The following is a 17448-nucleotide window of genomic DNA, read 5'->3' as shown; positions in this document are numbered from 1 at the left end:
CTCTCTGTGGGAGCGCACTGGGCGGAGGGAAGTTGATGCCGGCCGCAGGTGCTCCCTGAGGTATTCCGGACCCATGCCATGAAGGGCTTTGTAGGTCATTACCAGCACCTTGAATCTCACCCAGAAGACAACTGGGAGCCAGTGCAGCTCGCGGAGCAGGGGTGTAACATGGGAGTATCGGGAGACTCCCAACACAACTCTCGCGGCTGCATTCTGTACCAGTTGGAGCCTCCGAGTGGTCCTCAAGGGCAGCTTGAGCTTAGATGTAGAACGCACCATATGAATAGCATAGACTAGCTGCTCTGTGCAGTCGTTATATTGTCTCCTTGGTCATTCACAAAGTTTTTCTGTGTTGTAGACCAATGAATTGTAATTGTAAACCACCTATAAAACAATGTAACTGTATAACAAGGGAGTTCGTCACTGTTAGTCTAGTTAATTTTGGGGATAAATCATGTTAGATGTTCTGTGACTACAGGTAGTCCTTGACTTAAAACAGTTCATTTGGTGATCATTCAAAGTTACAACGGAACTGAAGAAAGGGACTTACGACCGTTTTTCACACTTAACACCAGTTTCTGCATCTCCATGATCTTGCGATCAGAATTCAGACACTCGGCAACTGACTCATGTTTGTGATGGTTGCAGTGTCCCGGGATCACGTGATCACTTTTTGCGACCTTCTGACAAGCAAAGTCAACGGGGAAGCCAGATTCACTTAACAACCATATTACTAATTTTAACAACCGCAGCGATTCACTTAGCAACCGTGGCAAGAAAAGTCATAAAATGGGGCAAAACTCGCCTAACCACTGTCTTGCTCAGCAACGGAAATGTTGGGCTCATTTCTGGGTTGTAAGACAATGTCTACGTGCAAAACAAAGTTTCAAGTAAAAATAATCCCCCTTTTCCATACAACGGTGTATGAATGTGTATTTGTGGAAAGAATGAGAATGCTGTACATCAAACGAATGAGCAGCATGAGGAAGTTGGCAAAGCATTTTGAGAGTAACTAGATAAGTGGAAACCACATGTGTATGTATGTAAGCTGATAATGATCATAGAGGCACAGAGGTCTTGCTAATTGTATTTAGCGACTTAACTGTTGCAGTGTCTTTGTCTTGCATACAATATAATGAAAAAAAATGCAGGAGAGGATCTTATTGGACTACTGATTTATTAAATAGAAAATGTATGCACCTAAACTTCTTCAACCGTTATTTTGACCTGGTCATCTTCCCCATTTCCGTGCGCCTTTGGCATCTAGTCATGCAAAACACATGACCATGGAGACCTCCTTGGACAAGCGCTGGCTCTTTGGCTTTGAAATGGATCATAGGGGAAAATATTTTTTAATTAGGAAGTGAGAGAAAAATATAAACAATAATTCAACTAATTACTTCGTGTAACCTGAATTCTGTGCCTAGGCTTTCCTCTACCCTGTTGGCCCAGGTGTCACCATCTTTTATTCACCTTTACAGAACTCTGAGAATTGTTTTTAGATAAGTGGCCCAGATACTAGCAAGTCTTTTAGTGCTTCTAAAATGTACTAGCTTTCTTGATATCCTGACTCTTGTATGAACCTGAGAAACAGATACACCCTATTAAGTAACATGGTAAATATAGACAATAGAGAGAAAAGACTCTTCTACTTCTCAAGAGCAAGGAAAGACTAATGATGTCAGTGTACATGTGATTGACCCACTGTTGCTCAACTCTGGAGAGAAGCCCTACCTAGTAGAAGTCCAAGAAGTAACAAGCAAGTAGAAATTTTATATTGTAAGAAACAGCTTAACAGCTAGGCTAGCTGAATGAAATCTCCTGACACTGCACCCAGTAGTAGTGTTATTAGGGTAAGGATAGTTTGCACCTGAGTTTGCAGTAAGTTCCCTGAACTCACAAGCTATGTTCTTTCTATCACAGATGAGCTACAAATGGGGAGGATGAAACGAGGGTTGTCACAGAGAGAGACAATGCCACACATCAGGCTTTTAAATAATTCATCAAGTCTGGTAGATACAATTCTTCCCTTTGCATTCTGTTCAGGGCACTGTGGATACTTTAATTATTAACTTCCAGCCAAGTGTCACAATGCGTATGTCAAATTGACATGTGCGTATCTTGGAAAAAGAATAACTCCGTGATTTGATGGGAAGTATGCCTGGGCCAGAAGAGCTTTGCATAGTACCCGGTATTCCAACTGGCAACTGCGAAGGGCATTCCAGGCCAGCCAGGAAATGTAACAGATGTGTCTTGTTGGGTCTGTGATATGTCCAAACTGAGAGGTTGCACACACCACAAAAGGGACCATGATAATCTTGCATTTCCTTTGCCATGGCTTGACTGCATATCCGTGGTGAGTTTTATCCCATTGTGTATAAAGAGAACATAGCTTGTACATTCAGCTTTTTTTAAAAAAAAAACAAAAAACCAACCTGTATTCTTTGAAGGTGGTGCTGGTGAAAGTTTGAATGTATAACTAGCATTGCTAAATATAGTGTGTAGGTTTTTTCCCCCTTTGATAGTTAGATGGGTTGTAAAATAGTAGAATATCTGAATTGCATTGTTGTAAGCTGTTTTAGGGATTTGTCTAACTGTGGGAAGCTCACCAGAGAGCGCTTATACTAGTATGCTGGAAATCTCCTGAAAAAATATTGGCTGGCAGGTTTATTGCAGTGCCTCCTGTCTTTAGAGGAGCAGCACATTATGTGATAGAGAGCATTTGTTTTATAATAAATATAATTGGGTGCACTGCAGTTTAGAGCTAGATTGTGTGTGTGTGTGTGTGTACACACAGACACACATATTACTAGAACTTGTAATGAATAACTAGAATTACTTAAGAGGGAAGTTGTAATATTTTCATGGTCTATTTTTTAAAAAAAATGCTTTTAAGATGTGAATAAAAGAAAAATTATATTTTCCCTTGGTTTTCAATTTGATGATGCATAATCATCTTTTCTACTACCTTCTCCTGTTGTTGTCTTAGGTTTACATTAGTTTGTTGTTTGCATGTACACTTGAGAGCTTATGCACTGGAGAAAATTCCTTGAGCGCACAATGACGCTTGGCCAATAAAGTGTTCTGTTCTGTTCTGTTCTGTTCTACAGAGCTAGAAGCGGCTTGTGAATTTATTTTTCATAGTTGTATATAACTTTGCCCTTCATTGCCTTTTAAAAAGAAACTGGCTCAGATAGCTGGGGAAAGGGGGATGGATAGATGTCAGTAATTTCGTACAGAGTTGCACCTACTTTTCACAGCCTCTATTTCAGTACGTAGGATCCTTTGCACGCTGGATCTCCATTCCCTTTTTTGTGCTTGTGAAATAACACTATATTCTTTGCCGTTCATTAGTATTCCAAAGTAGGCAACTCCTGAATTTATAATGATGCTTTAAAAATCCAAAGAAAAAGCATTCTCTTCTCCCCTCCCTCCCTCCCTCCCAACTGGTAGGAGAAAAAAAAATGCTCAGCTTTTTGTTGTACCTAACAAGGAGGCAGGGAAGAAAGAATCCTTCAAAACACAATCCAGGCTTACCTAATTTTGTGATCTCCAGATGTTTTGGATTGCAACTCTTTTAATATTTCCAGCACTATTTTAGAGCTAAAAGGGGATGATAGGAGTTGTAATCGGGATGGCACCAAATTTGGAAAGGCAAACAAGAGATCCTTTTAAGAGTTTACTTAAGTCTTCAGTTTTTAGGCAGAATCTGATGACATCTTTGAACTGTGTTGATTTGGGAGAAGATTATTTATTGGGACCAATAGAGACACTGGCATACAAACATATTTATTTCCCTTGCAACCATTTTCCAAAGAATGTTAACCAATTTTGGAAGCGTCTGCAAATGGCTTTTGGAAAGTACAAGCCAACTCAAGAAGGTGGGGGAAGAATATGATTGTTTTTTCTTTGACCATCATATCCTCCCATTTAAGCAGGTAGCGGTTTTTAGAGGAACTCCTTTGAAAAAGAACTGAAAAGTAAAAGGCCTGTTTGTTGAATTGCATTAGTATTTTATATGTTGATTCGGACTCTTCTATTTGTAAACCAACAACCCTTTCTGAAGTCCATTCTGCAAGCATTAAAACATTAATTCTTGTCCTCTCATTTCTGCTATGAAATGGTTACCTAACAAACTCTTTGCTTCTTGTGTTTCTCTTGTGTTATATCAGGGCTTTTCAACTGTGGCCCCCCCAAGCCACAGCCGAGCAAGACACCCGCCTGCCCGCCCACCCGCCCGGTGGCGCTCTTCCTCCTGTCCGAGGTTTTCATTGTTGTGAGCATTTCTGTTGAGGACTGGCAGCGGGGGTGGAGTGAGGGGGTGTTTGGTTTTTATTCCCCCCCTCTGCTGGCTCGTTGCAGCAGGTTTTGGTCACTTCACATGACCCTGGGACACTGTGACCGTCATAAATATGAATCAGTTGCCAAGCATCTGAATGTAAATCACAAGACCCTGGAGATGCTGCAACATTCCAACTGATCGGAACTTCTTCTGGCCTCAGCAGAAGCGCCAGGATCAGCGCTGAGTTCCAGCTGGAGCCTGGCGCTGATCCTGGTGCTTCCGCTCAGCCCTGACAGCCCTGCAGCTCCAGCTGTCTCTCGCTCAGGCTTGTGCGGTGCTGCCACCGGTTCAGCTCATTCCCCTCCCCCGCTACCACTTTTCTAGGATGGTCGTATACCACCTGTCAGTTGCCAATGTACCACAGGTGGTACCCGTACCACTGGTTGAAAAGCCCTGTGTTATACATCAGGCTTAGAAAAAGAACTTAAGCACAGGGTGGGTTTTTTTTAGTAAATGCTTATTTATTTTAAATAGGTTTCAGCTTTGCTTTGCTATTTGCAGTTAAAAAGTAAGGATATAGATTAAAAGCTGGGTACAGGTGGTCCTCGACTTATGACCAGAATTGAACCCAAAATTTCTGTTGCTAAGCAAAACAGTTGTTAAGCGGGGTTTACCCCATTTTACGACCTTTCATGTCACAGTTGTTAAGTAAATCACTGCAGTTAGTAACACAGTTGTTAAGTGAATGTGGCTTCCCCCTTTGACTTTGCTTGTCAGAAGGTCACAAAAGGGTATCACGTGACCCTGGCAGACCCTGCAACCGTCATAACTACGAGCCAAGTTGCCAAGCATTTGAATTCTGATCACGTGGTCATGGAGAACGCTGCAACGGTCATAAGTGTAAAAAATGGTCACCGGTCACTTTATTTTCAATGTTGCTGTATCCAAACCGTCACTAAATGAACTGTTATAAATTGACAGCTACCTGTAATGGGGGAAAAATCATGCAATTCATATAACAAAAGATCCTGGATTTTTAATAAGGAGCATGTCAACATCAGCTGGCATTTAATGAGTGTAGTTCTATTTGTCAGAAAGATAGATAGATAGATTAGATAGATTAGATAGATAGATAGATAGATAGATGGATGGATGGATGGATGGATGGATGGATGGATGGATGGATGGATGGATGGATAGATAGATAGATAGATAGATAGATAGATAGATAGATAGATAGATAGATAGATAGATGATAGATGATAGATAGGTAGATAGATCAAACTTACCTGAATGTTTAGAATGTCATTTTTTTCATCAGAAGATGGTCCCATACATTTCTATATCTATCTCAATGGTAAGTCAAAGATGATTTTTCCAAAATGTAGCTATTTCAACTATGGAATTGTCAGAAACTGAGAAGGGTGTCCTTATGATGTGGAAACAGAGATTGCATCTAAGATTACTTATGAATGCTTCTTCGGACTCCATAAAGAAATGATTGTCCCAATGAGCTATTTTTAATATCAAACATTTTTGTTCAAAACGTTAAAAGAGTTAACATGACGTTGATGTGCAGATTGGGATTTCTGGTTCATTGCAACCTGGCAATATGTTGTTAGATTTGAAACTGAAATGTGGTTTTATTATTTTTGTTAGAAGACCCTGTTAAATGCGTGCATTTTAGGATACTGTTGCTCATGTTGGTGTGATGTATCAGAAATAACTGACAGCAGTTCATCACCTTTATTTTTTATTTTATTTTATTTTTAAAAAATGTCATACTATAATTTATAACTAAAGGGAGAAAACACCTTGCATCATCATAATGAACCTTTTTGGAGCCATAGCATTAAGAAATAGCAATTTTGGTGAAGAGGAAATATATCTGATAATATTTTTAGGAGGTCGGTTGTAATTGAGACCTGTAGTTCCATGCTTAGTTGTTTCATTGTGACATCTTCCTGTACAGTTTCTCCTGTGCTATAGGATAGCCATATGAAAAGATCCAGTGGAATTTAAATGTGGCTTTCAATAAATTTCACATGACTGTGTTGGAAGTTTTGTTCATTACTGCTTTATAAATAAGCTGACAAAAATTGCTAACCTGCAAAAAAGATTTCATGGTCTACTGAGGCATAGAAATGGGGAGGTGCCTTTCTCAGAAATATATTCCATGCATCTAATGAAGAGGATTCTGATCTACCAAAGCTTAAACAATATACAGTAATGATTGGATTATTGCAAGATACTTCATTGTTTTTGCTGCAAAAAGATTAACAAAGCTTTCTAGCCCTCTGGACTATTTCTTTGCTACTTAGCTTGTTGACTTCAGTTCTAAATGCAGAATAAGGAAGTGATGGAGCATTTTATCACATGTTTCATTGGCCTGCTGATTCCAGGTAGACTTTTCTTGTATTTCCCAATGGCTGCTAGCCCTGCAAGGCTATATAGCCAAAAAAAAATCATTACAATCAGAGATATTTCTCATATTCAGATTACTGTATAAAACAAATCATTTTGCTGCTCACACTTTTCAACAGTGATTTTTTTTTGAACATGTCAAGTCAGTAGACATCTAATTAAATTAAATGTAGTATTGGTAAGACTTTTGTCTGTCTGATCGGTGGAGTCACAATCCTTGATATCATACTGGTTGCAGTTTTGCAATCTTTCAAACATTAGTCATAACTAAATCATTTATTTCATTAATTCTTTATTAGCTCATTCTTGATTGTATTCAGAACCAACAAATTTTCCTTTGTTAATTTTGGACTAAAGTGTTTAAAAGCAATCCCTTTTGAAAAATATAAATCTCTAATGCAAATTTTTCCATGTGGGAGTTTCATATAGATATTTCTCTTTAGCACTATATTGAATTTTTCGGCATTTTACTTCCAGATAAAAAAGAGGCATCTACTGTCAGAAAACTTTTATAAAAAAAATGAGCAATTAAAATAATGTTTTCATTAAAAATACACAGTACCAAAGTTGGAAACAGTAAAAAAAAACAACAACCCACAGCAGAGTGACTGAAAAATTACCAGAACATACTTTTCAGGTCTGACAAACAATATTTCATCACCCATGGCTTATCTTCTTTTTGTTTTCCTCCAGCTAGCTATTTATATGACTTTGTTTCTCAGAAGGGAAACGGCAAAAACATTAAACTCTTATTATATTCAGTCATAGAGAAATTTACATGTAAAACGAAACCCATTTATTCAAATTGCAATTTTATAAATCTCTACTTGGTTCTCATAGGTCAGGGGTGTCAAACTCAATTTCATTGAGGGCTGCATCAGCATTGCGGTTGCCCTCAGGGGGCTGGGTGGGTGTGGCCTACTGGGTGGGCGTGGCTAGAGTGTGTATGGCCTACTGGGTGGGCATGGCCAGCTCTATATGGTTGGCATCAAGGGTGCCTATGGGGGCCTGGGCAGGAGTGGGACAGATCTGAGGGTCTCTGGCAGAAGGAGGGTCTCTGGTCAAGGGCCAAGGCAGTGGGGGCCGTTCCCTCAGTTTCCAGGCTTCGTGGGCCACATGAAACCACTTCGCGGGCCGCATCCGGCCCCCGGGCCTTGTGTTTGACATGTCTGTCATAGGTGAAAGACTGATTATTTGAGAAATGGACAGTTGATGTTTGTGGTCTTGTTGCTGTAATGTAAGCCGTGGTTAAAATGATATCACCATCCCTTTTGGCCTCAGGGTTTTTTTTAATCTTACTTAGCATGAGTGCGTGTTGTTTTGCCTTCAAGTCATTGGCGACCCTTAGTGTATGCCTTGGTTCGACCCTGCAGTTTTCTTGGCAAGACACTGGAAATGGTTTGCCATTGCCTGCTTCCAAGGACTGAGTAGATGTGACTGGCCCAAAGTTACCCAGCTGGCTTTCTGCTTAAGCTAGGACTAGAACTCATGGTCTCCCAGTTTCTAACCTGATGCCGTAAACCACTATACCAAACTGGCCCTCTATTCCCTGACCCCGCCCTGCTGAAACAATAAAAAATGGGGGGAAAATCAATAGCAATCAGTTTGTTAAACAGGAATTTGCTGATAATGGAATATCTGTATCAGATCATGCAACCCAGGCTGGATAAGTGGTAGAGCTGATTTTGACACAGCCTATTGGTGTATTCCATATGAATATGTGTGTTATCATTTAGCATTATAAAAATGAGTACCCTTAGCTCATGGACAGCTTCATCCTCCAGATTGTGCTCCACCGGGCAATCGATTTATACACACACACACACACACACACACACATATTGCTCAAAAAAATAAAGGGAACACAAGATAAGACATCCTACTATTAAATACAGTACATTGTGTTGTTTAAGTGTTCCCTTTATTTTTTTTGAGCAGTATGTGTGTACTGTATGTATGTGTGTGTGTATATATATACATACATATACATATATGTATATATGTATGTATGTATGTTAAGTGTTTGTTAAGTATTTAGAATACCTTGCTAGACCCCAAACACGGGACAGATCTTATTTCCTGTTTCAGCCTAACCCAAGGCCATCCACAGGCAGTAGTCAAAGCAGTGACAGCTCATATTTGTGTAAATTTTTTTTTGGATTGCTAACAAAGAATTAAAGGGAAACTGCTATGATCATTTCAAACTTATTTGTTCTCATCAGTCAGCCATACCCTTCTGAGATTCGAACCTGGGCCGAAGGGTATGGCTGACTGATGAGAACAAATAAGTTTGAAATGATCATATCAGTTTCCCTTTAATTCTTCGTTAGCAATCCCAAAAAAAATTACACACACACACACACACAAAATATATATATATATATATATATATATATATATATATATATATATATATATATATATATATATATATATATATATATATATATATATATATATATATATATATATATATATATATATATATATATATATATATATATATATATATATATATATATATATATATATATATATATATATATATATATATATATTTGTTTTCGTAGATTCTCGCGGGTGTCTGTATGTGTAGATCTAGAGTCTCGGGTTTCTTCCCGCGTTCCTTTCATCTTCAGAAAGTTGTGGCGACGTTTCGACGAAATCCCATCCGTCATCATCAGGCCGGAGTGTTCCTCCTGCTGCTTCCAGGAGCAATGCGTGGTCTGGCTGTTCCTTTCCTTCCAACTGCCGGTGGGGCTGTGTTCTGACTGGGTGGAGGCGTGGCTACTTTCTGATTGGGTGGGGGTGTCCTCCGATTGGGTGGAGGCGTGGTTGTCTTCTGATTGAGTGGAGGCGTGGCTGTCTTCTGATTGGGTGGATGCGTGGTTGTCTTCTGATTGGTTGGAGGCGTGGCTGTCTTCTGATTGGGTGGGGTATGTTCTGAATGGGTGGGGTTTTTTGTTGTGTTGTAATATCCTGAGTGTTGTGATTTGGTATCCTGAGGAGTGGGCTGTGTAGTGGCCTCCAGAGCTTTGGTTTGGCTCCGAGTTCGAGGACCTGCTATGTATCTCTGGTATGGGTCAGTCAGGTTCGTGTGTGCGTTCTTCTGCTTGGGTGATGGCACTTTTGCTTGACTTGTTCTGTCTTCTGTGTGGGAGAGTTTTTGTTCTGGGTGTGGATGAGTCTTGCTGGGGCTGGTGGCATTTGGGGTTGTTTGTTGGTTTTTTAAATCCTTGTTTGCTGAAATTCGTTTCTCTATCAATGCTGGTTTCCAAATGGCATGTAGGCGGGAGGTGTCGTCTCGCTTGTTCATACTGTCTGGGTGTTTTTCTATTTCAATGGCTTCTCTGATTATTCTGCTATTGAGATGTTCTATTTTGGCGATTGTTTTTGTACCTTCAAAATTGATGTTGTGTCCCGTAGTGTTTATGTGTTGTACTAGTGAAGATGTGTGATCTTTCTTCTGTACTGAGTTCTTATGTTCTTCTACACGTACCTCTATTCTTCTGTTAGTCTGTCCGATGTATGTTGCTGGACAGGAGGCGCATGGGATTTGGTATATGCCCTGGTTTTCCAGTTCTATTTTGTCTTTGGGATTTCTCAGGATGGTTGATATCTTTCTGTCAGTATTAAAAGCGGTTTTGATGTTATGTTTGCGTAGTACTTTACTGATTTTGTCGGTTGTTCCTTTTATGTAGGGCAAGATGGCTCGTCCGTTGTTCTGTTCTTCTTCTTGGATGTTTTTCTGTTTCGGAGTCCCCTGCTGAATCATATTGGTGATTTTGTTTTTTTGGAACTTGTTTGCTGTCAATATGTCTGTCAGGGTGTGTAGTTCTGTTTGTATATGTGTTTCATCTGCAAGGCGTCTGGTTCTTGTTATTAGTGTTTTGGCTACTGAATTTATTTGTGCTGGGTGATGATGTGATTGCGCATTGAGGTAACGGTTGGTGTGTGTTTTCTTTCGGTAGACTGTGTGTCCTAGGGTGCCGTTTTGTTTTTTGTATATAAGTACATCCAGGAAAGGTAACTGGTTGTTTGTTTCAATCTCCATGGTGAATTTTATTTTGGGATGTAGGCTGTTCAGGTGTGTTAGGAAGTTTTCTAGCTCCTTTCTTCCGTGGGGCCAGATCACGAAGGTGTCATCCACATATCTGAGCCACAGTTTCGGTTTGTTTGTAGTCTTTTCCAGAGCGTTAGTTTCAAATTCTTCCATGAAAAGGTTGGCGATAACTGGTGAAAGAGGGGATCCCATTGGTGCGCCTTCTATTTGTTTGTATCTCTGGCCTCTGTGTATGAAGTATGTGTTTGATAAGCAGTGTTCTGCTAGTTCTATAATATGGTTTGGTGGTTGGTATTTGCTTCTTATTGTTGATAGAGCTTCTTGGACTGGCACCTGGGTGAATAGTGATACCACATCGAAGCTGACTAGCAAGTCTTTTTGGTCTATATGTAGATTTTTCACTAATTCTATAAAGTGGTATGAGTTTTGGACATATGAAGCTGCCATTTCTGCTTGAGGTTGTAATTGTTTTGCTAGGTATTTAGCTAAGTTTTGTAGTGGTGAGCCTATAGAACTTACTATGGGTCTTAGTGGGATTCCATCTTTGTGTATTTTGGGGAGGCCATATAGTTTTGGGCATCTGGATGACTTCTCCCTAGGAATGATTGTTTGTTGGATTTCTTGGCTTATAGAAGTTGATTTTATCTTTTTCTTGGTGGTCTTTTCTAGATAGGTTGTGGGATCTCTATATATAGGTTTGTATGTAGTTTCTTTGAGTAAGTTGGACAGTTTCTCTTCATAGTCTGATGTGTCCATTACCACTGTAGCATTGCCTTTATCTGCTGGTAGTATGATTATGCTGTTGTCTTTTCTTAGGTTTTGCAATGCTACTTGTTCTTCTTTTGTTAGGTTGCTTTTGGGTGGTTTGCTTGTGCATAGGATGTGGGTGACTTCATGTCTGACTTGGTCTGCTTCATCTGCATTGAGTTTAGTTAAGCTGGTTTCAACTCCACATATGATGGTTTCTGTGGGAATTTTATTTGGTGCAACAGCGAAGTTGAAACCTTTTGCTAGGACGTTCGTTTCTGCTGTTGTTAGTCTTCTGTGGGAGATGTTATGCACTACTTGTTGTAGATGTTGTGATGTGGTTGTTTGGTTGTTGTAGTTCTCTAATTGTTTGAGTTTCTTTGAATGTCTGTTGTTTTTATAGATGGTCTCTGTTTCTGCTCTCCAAACCGCCAGTTGTTTCACTTTGTCCCATAGTATCGGGTGAATAATGTTGCTGAGTTTGAGATGTAATGTTAGTAGGTCCTTGTTTGTTTGGTCTAATTGAAATCTTTTATTGTGGAGTTCATTTCTTAGTAATGCCATTTCTGTTCTTCTTAGAATGCGTTTGGTTGAAGTGGTATTGATGTGGAATTTCAATTTGAAACAATTTGGTCTTATATTTTGGTCTCGACATTGGCATAGGAAAGGTATGTCACTTAGTATTCTTGCTCTTCGTACTTCTGACTTTTCGTAAGTCCTGGTTAGTTGGTAGATGTCCTCCCCGTAGAGGTATGATATTTGTTTTCGTAGATTCTCGCGGGTGTCTGTATGTGTAGATCTAGAGTCTCGGGTTTCTTCCCGCGTTCCTTTCATCTTCAGAAAGTTGTGGCGACGTTTCGACGAAATCCCATCCGTCATCATCAGGCCGGAGTGTTCCTCCTGCTGCTTCCAGGAGCAATGCGTGGTCTGGCTGTTCCTTTCCTTCCAACTGCCGGTGGGGCTGTGTTCTGACTGGGTGGAGGCGTGGCTACTTTCTGATTGGGTGGGGGTGTCCTCCGATTGGGTGGAGGCGTGGTTGTCTTCTGATTGAGTGGAGGCGTGGCTGTCTTCTGATTGGGTGGATGCGTGGTTGTCTTCTGATTGGTTGGAGGCGTGGCTGTCTTCTGATTGGGTGGGGTATGTTCTGAATGGGTGGGGTTTTTTGTTGTGTTGTAATATCCTGAGTGTTGTGATTTGGTATCCTGAGGAGTGGGCTGTGTAGTGGCCTCCAGAGCTTTGGTTTGGCTCCGAGTTCGAGGACCTGCTATGTATCTCTGGTATGGGTCAGTCAGGTTCGTGTGTGCGTTCTTCTGCTTGGGTGATGGCACTTTTGCTTGACTTGTTCTGTCTTCTGTGTGGGAGAGTTTTTGTTCTGGGTGTGGATGAGTCTTGCTGGGGCTGGTGGCATTTGGGGTTGTTTGTTGGTTTTTTAAATCCTTGTTTGCTGAAATTCGTTTCTCTATCAATGCTGGTTTCCAAATGGCATGTAGGCGGGAGGTGTCGTCTCGCTTGTTCATACTGTCTGGGTGTTTTTCTATTTCAATGGCTTCTCTGATTATTCTGCTATTGAGATGTTCTATTTTGGCGATTGTTTTTGTACCTTCAAAATTGATGTTGTGTCCCATTTGGAAACCAGCATTGATAGAGAAACGAATTTCAGCAAACAAGGATTTAAAAAACCAACAAACAACCCCAAATGCCACCAGCCCCAGCAAGACTCATCCACACCCAGAACAAAAACTCTCCCACACAGAAGACAGAACAAGTCAAGCAAAAGTGCCATCACCCAAGCAGAAGAACGCACACACGAACCTGACTGACCCATACCAGAGATACATAGCAGGTCCTCGAACTCGGAGCCAAACCAAAGCTCTGGAGGCCACTACACAGCCCACTCCTCAGGATACCAAATCACAACACTCAGGATATTACAACACAACAAAAAACCCCACCCATTCAGAACATACCCCACCCAATCAGAAGACAGCCACGCCTCCAACCAATCAGAAGACAACCACGCATCCACCCAATCAGAAGACAGCCACGCCTCCACTCAATCAGAAGACAACCACGCCTCCACCCAATCGGAGGACACCCCCACCCAATCAGAAAGTAGCCACGCCTCCACCCAGTCAGAACACAGCCCCACCGGCAGTTGGAAGGAAAGGAACAGCCAGACCACGCATTGCTCCTGGAAGCAGCAGGAGGAACACTCCGGCCTGATGATGACGGATGGGATTTCGTCGAAACGTCGCCACAACTTTCTGAAGATGAAAGGAACGCGGGAAGAAACCCGAGACTCTAGATCTACATATATATATATATATATATATATATATATATATATATATATATATATATATATATATATATATATATATATATATATATATATATATATATATATATATATATTAATAGCGTGTCTGTTAACTGACATCAGAATGACATTCAGAAATACACATTAGCTCACCACCCTTTTGCCTAATGCTCGAATGGAGACTGTGTTGTTTATGCTGAAATTAAGAATTACTAGGGACAAGGAATGGTGTTTTTGTTCGGTTGTTCTTGCTTGGTTTATTGACTATCTGGTTTAGCTAGCAAAGTACCTTTACCCTTTCTCTTTCCTGTTCATATGAAGACATTATATCGGGTCCAGTTAATCAGTAAACTTTTCCTGCAAATCCCACATAAGCCACATAAAATACTGCCAGAGATCAAATGAGGACATAAACTAAAGGCTTTGTATCTACCTCACAATTTTCCTTGTAATGTAGTAGTTAAAACCTGCTCTGTGCTTTTGAAAGAAGGGAAGGACATACAGAGAAAATAGGTAGAAAGGCTTATACGCCTTTATACACCTCTTTTATTTCCTTGGCTTGGCTTTAAATATTAAGTATAATCATTTTGCTCTTTAAACATGGCAGGTTAAATATTTAGCACTTCTGTCTTTTAGATTATGTTCTAGGTTGTGTGGTATAGTCCTCAGTTGAAAGAAAGGTCTTAGTCAGTTTTGTCTTTGAAAGTGATGTTGGTAGCCATCTCTTAAATTATGAAGTGACTCTTTTTTTAAAAAAAAAAGTCTCATTAGAAGAGTATGTCTGAAACTTCATTATTCCAGAACTAGGCTAGATGAATGGCTATAGTATGAAAGTGTAAATGTAGAAGGTGCTCTGGAACAGCATCTCCCACCTTGGCAACTTTAAGATGTGTGAACTTCAACTCCCAAAATTCCTTGGATGGCTTGGGAATTCTGGGAGTTGAAAGTCCATGTGTCTTAAAATTGCCAAGGTTAGGAAATCCTGCTCTAGGGTGTTTTTTAACCATGTTCACTACTAGGATCTCTACACTGAAAGGTATGGATTTGCCATTCTCTTTGACCATGAGTATATTCAGAATTCTACAAAAAAAATTGCTTTGCTTTGGAAGCTTTAGTAATAACTTCTGCAGTTTGGGTGACAGATCTATAAGAATGAGAACTGAGCCAAATTCCACTTCATTCAGAATGATAGCCATTGACATTTTGTTCATTTTAATGACACAATTTCACAATACAGGTTCAGTATCTTTGGGTAGCCTTGATAATATAATAATAAATAATAATAATAATAATAATAATAATAATAATAATAATAATAATAATAATAATAATAATAATAATAATAATAAAGGTGGAAGGGACCTTGGAAGTCATCTAGTCCAACCCCCTGCTCAGGCAGGAAACCTTATACCATTTCAGGCAAATGGCTGTCCAGTCTCTTCTTAAAAACCTCCAGTGTTGGAGCATTCACCACCTCTGGAGGCAGGTTGTTCCACTGGTTAATTGTTCTAACTGTCAGGAAGTTTCTCCTTAGTTCTAGGTTGCTTCTCTCCTTGACTAGTTTCCATCTGTTGCTTCTTGTCCTGCTTTCAGGTGCTTTGGAGAATAGCTTGACTCCCTCTTCTTTGTGGCAGCCCCTGAGATATTGGAACACTGCTATCATGTCACCCCTCACTCTTCTCTTCATTAAACTACACATACCCAATTCCAGCAACCGTTCCCTATATGTTTTAGCCTCCAGCCCCCTAATCATCTTTGTTGCTCTTCTCTGTACCCTTTCTAGTAGGGTTGAACACATGAAATATGTACAGGTACTCCTTGACTTACAACCACAATTGAGCTCCAGAAGCAAGAACATTTAGTGGATTTTCCCCAATTTTAGGACCTTTCTTGCCGCAATTGTTAAGTGAATCACTACAGTTGTTCAGTTAGTAACACGGTTGTTAAGTGAATCTGGCTTCCCCATTGACTTCATTTGTCAGAAGGTTGCCAAAGGGGATCACATGACCCCGGGACAATGCAAACGTTATCAATACATGCCAGTTGCCAAACCTCCAAATTTTGATCACGTGACCACAGGGATGGATGCTGCGTTGTAAAACGGTCATAAGCCATTTTTTTCCCCAGTGCCATTGGGACTTCGAATGGTCACTAAAGGAATGGTTGTAAGTTGAGGACTATCTGCCCTGTTGTCTTTTACACCGATCTCAAACCAGGGCTATTAAAATACACGTGTATCCTTATATATTTATTTCTGTTTCCAGAGTGCAGCTGCAGCGCCAAGTCCAGTACTTGGAAACATTCCTCCGAATGATGGGATGCCAGGAGGACCCATACCTCCCGGTTTCTTTCAGGTAAGGGTTAATTCTCCTGATTTTTATGTGATTCATTAGTACCTTTCTCTGGTTGTTTTGTTTGGTTTATTCGTCATCACTTCCGGAACTGTGTTTATGTGATAGAGCCTGCTTGTCTGGAAAGCAATATTAGCTTTTGTTTTTATTCTAGTTCAACGCATTACAAAGCTACTTTGGAATGAATGAGATGTATGTTGATCATGACAGGACTGTGTGTAATAAACAGCATCCAGGATATGGATTCTTATTTTTCCCCTTCTGGTTAACCACTTGGTTGTTTTCCAAACGCTGCCGCTGAATTCCTTGGGCGAAACCATCTCAAACTTTAGCCACAGGCAGGAGGAGTTCATCCAGACTCGGCCATAACTGCGGAGTTTTGCCAACGGGAAAGAGATAAAAGATGACACAGCTGCTTTTGGGAATTGAATTTATTCTTCTCTCCATCCTTTCTCCTCCTAATAAAGTTTGCTTTTAGCCACATGGAATTCTTGCTATTAGATCCACGAGCAAAAATCTGAGATGACAGAGACCCAAGACAAAAAACAACAAAAACAAGGATGGCCTCTCTTGGGTGCAAGCAAACCTTGTCATTCAAAAGGATCGGTTGGGGTGGATTGGAGAGTCGCTGTTAATTTGCTTGTTGTAACCAGTTGCCTGTTATTTGCATATTTGCCCCCACTCAGAGGGTTTTCAGCAGTTAATATGAAGATCTGCTTTTGGAACTGCTAGATCCCAATGTTCTTGAACTTCAGTTCTTGAAGGAGAAGAATAAAGCGGTGGATTTTGAGATGATGATGATGATGGTGGTGATGATGATGATGCAGTGGGTTTTGAAAATCATGGGATCTGAGAAGGAATGGCGCTTAGTTTTATACTTGGTTTCTCGTAATTTGGTGCAGTTTTCAGGAGCCTCTTTCAAGAATCCAGCTGACCCAGGAGCAGTCATGTTTAAGCTCAAACTGTGGTGTTTGTCTTTTTACTTGTACAAGTAGTCCTGGACTTACAATCATTCAATTAGTCACTGTTCAAAGTTGCAACAGCAGTGGAAAAAAGTAACATGAGCGTTTTTCACACTTGTGACAGTTGCAGCCTGCCCGTCATCACATGATCAAAATTTGGATACTTGGCAACTGGCATGTATTTACTTCACTTAAGAACTGTGGCAAGAAAAGTCGTAATATAGGGCAAAACTCACTTAACAAGTGTCTTGCTTAGCAACAACAATTTAGGGCTCAATTATATGTTCGTTAGTCAAGGG

General features: G+C 40.3%; 1 protein-coding gene across 1 annotated transcript in view; it reads left to right on the top strand.

Moving 5' to 3' along the window:
• SSBP3 (single stranded DNA binding protein 3) overlaps positions 1 to 17448 on the top strand; it is a 211561-nt gene that overhangs the window by 144408 nt on the left and 49705 nt on the right. The window contains 1 exon segment of the mRNA XM_081322283.1: positions 16101 to 16190. Coding sequence (XP_081178409.1) covers positions 16101 to 16190 — 90 coding nt within the window.

Source organism: Vipera berus (assembly GCF_964194415.1).
Source record: "Vipera berus genome assembly, chromosome: 3".
Taxonomy (NCBI): domain Eukaryota; kingdom Metazoa; phylum Chordata; class Lepidosauria; order Squamata; family Viperidae; genus Vipera; species Vipera berus.
The sequence above is the reverse complement of the archived record's forward strand: the minus strand, read 5'-3'. Positions and strand labels throughout refer to the sequence as shown.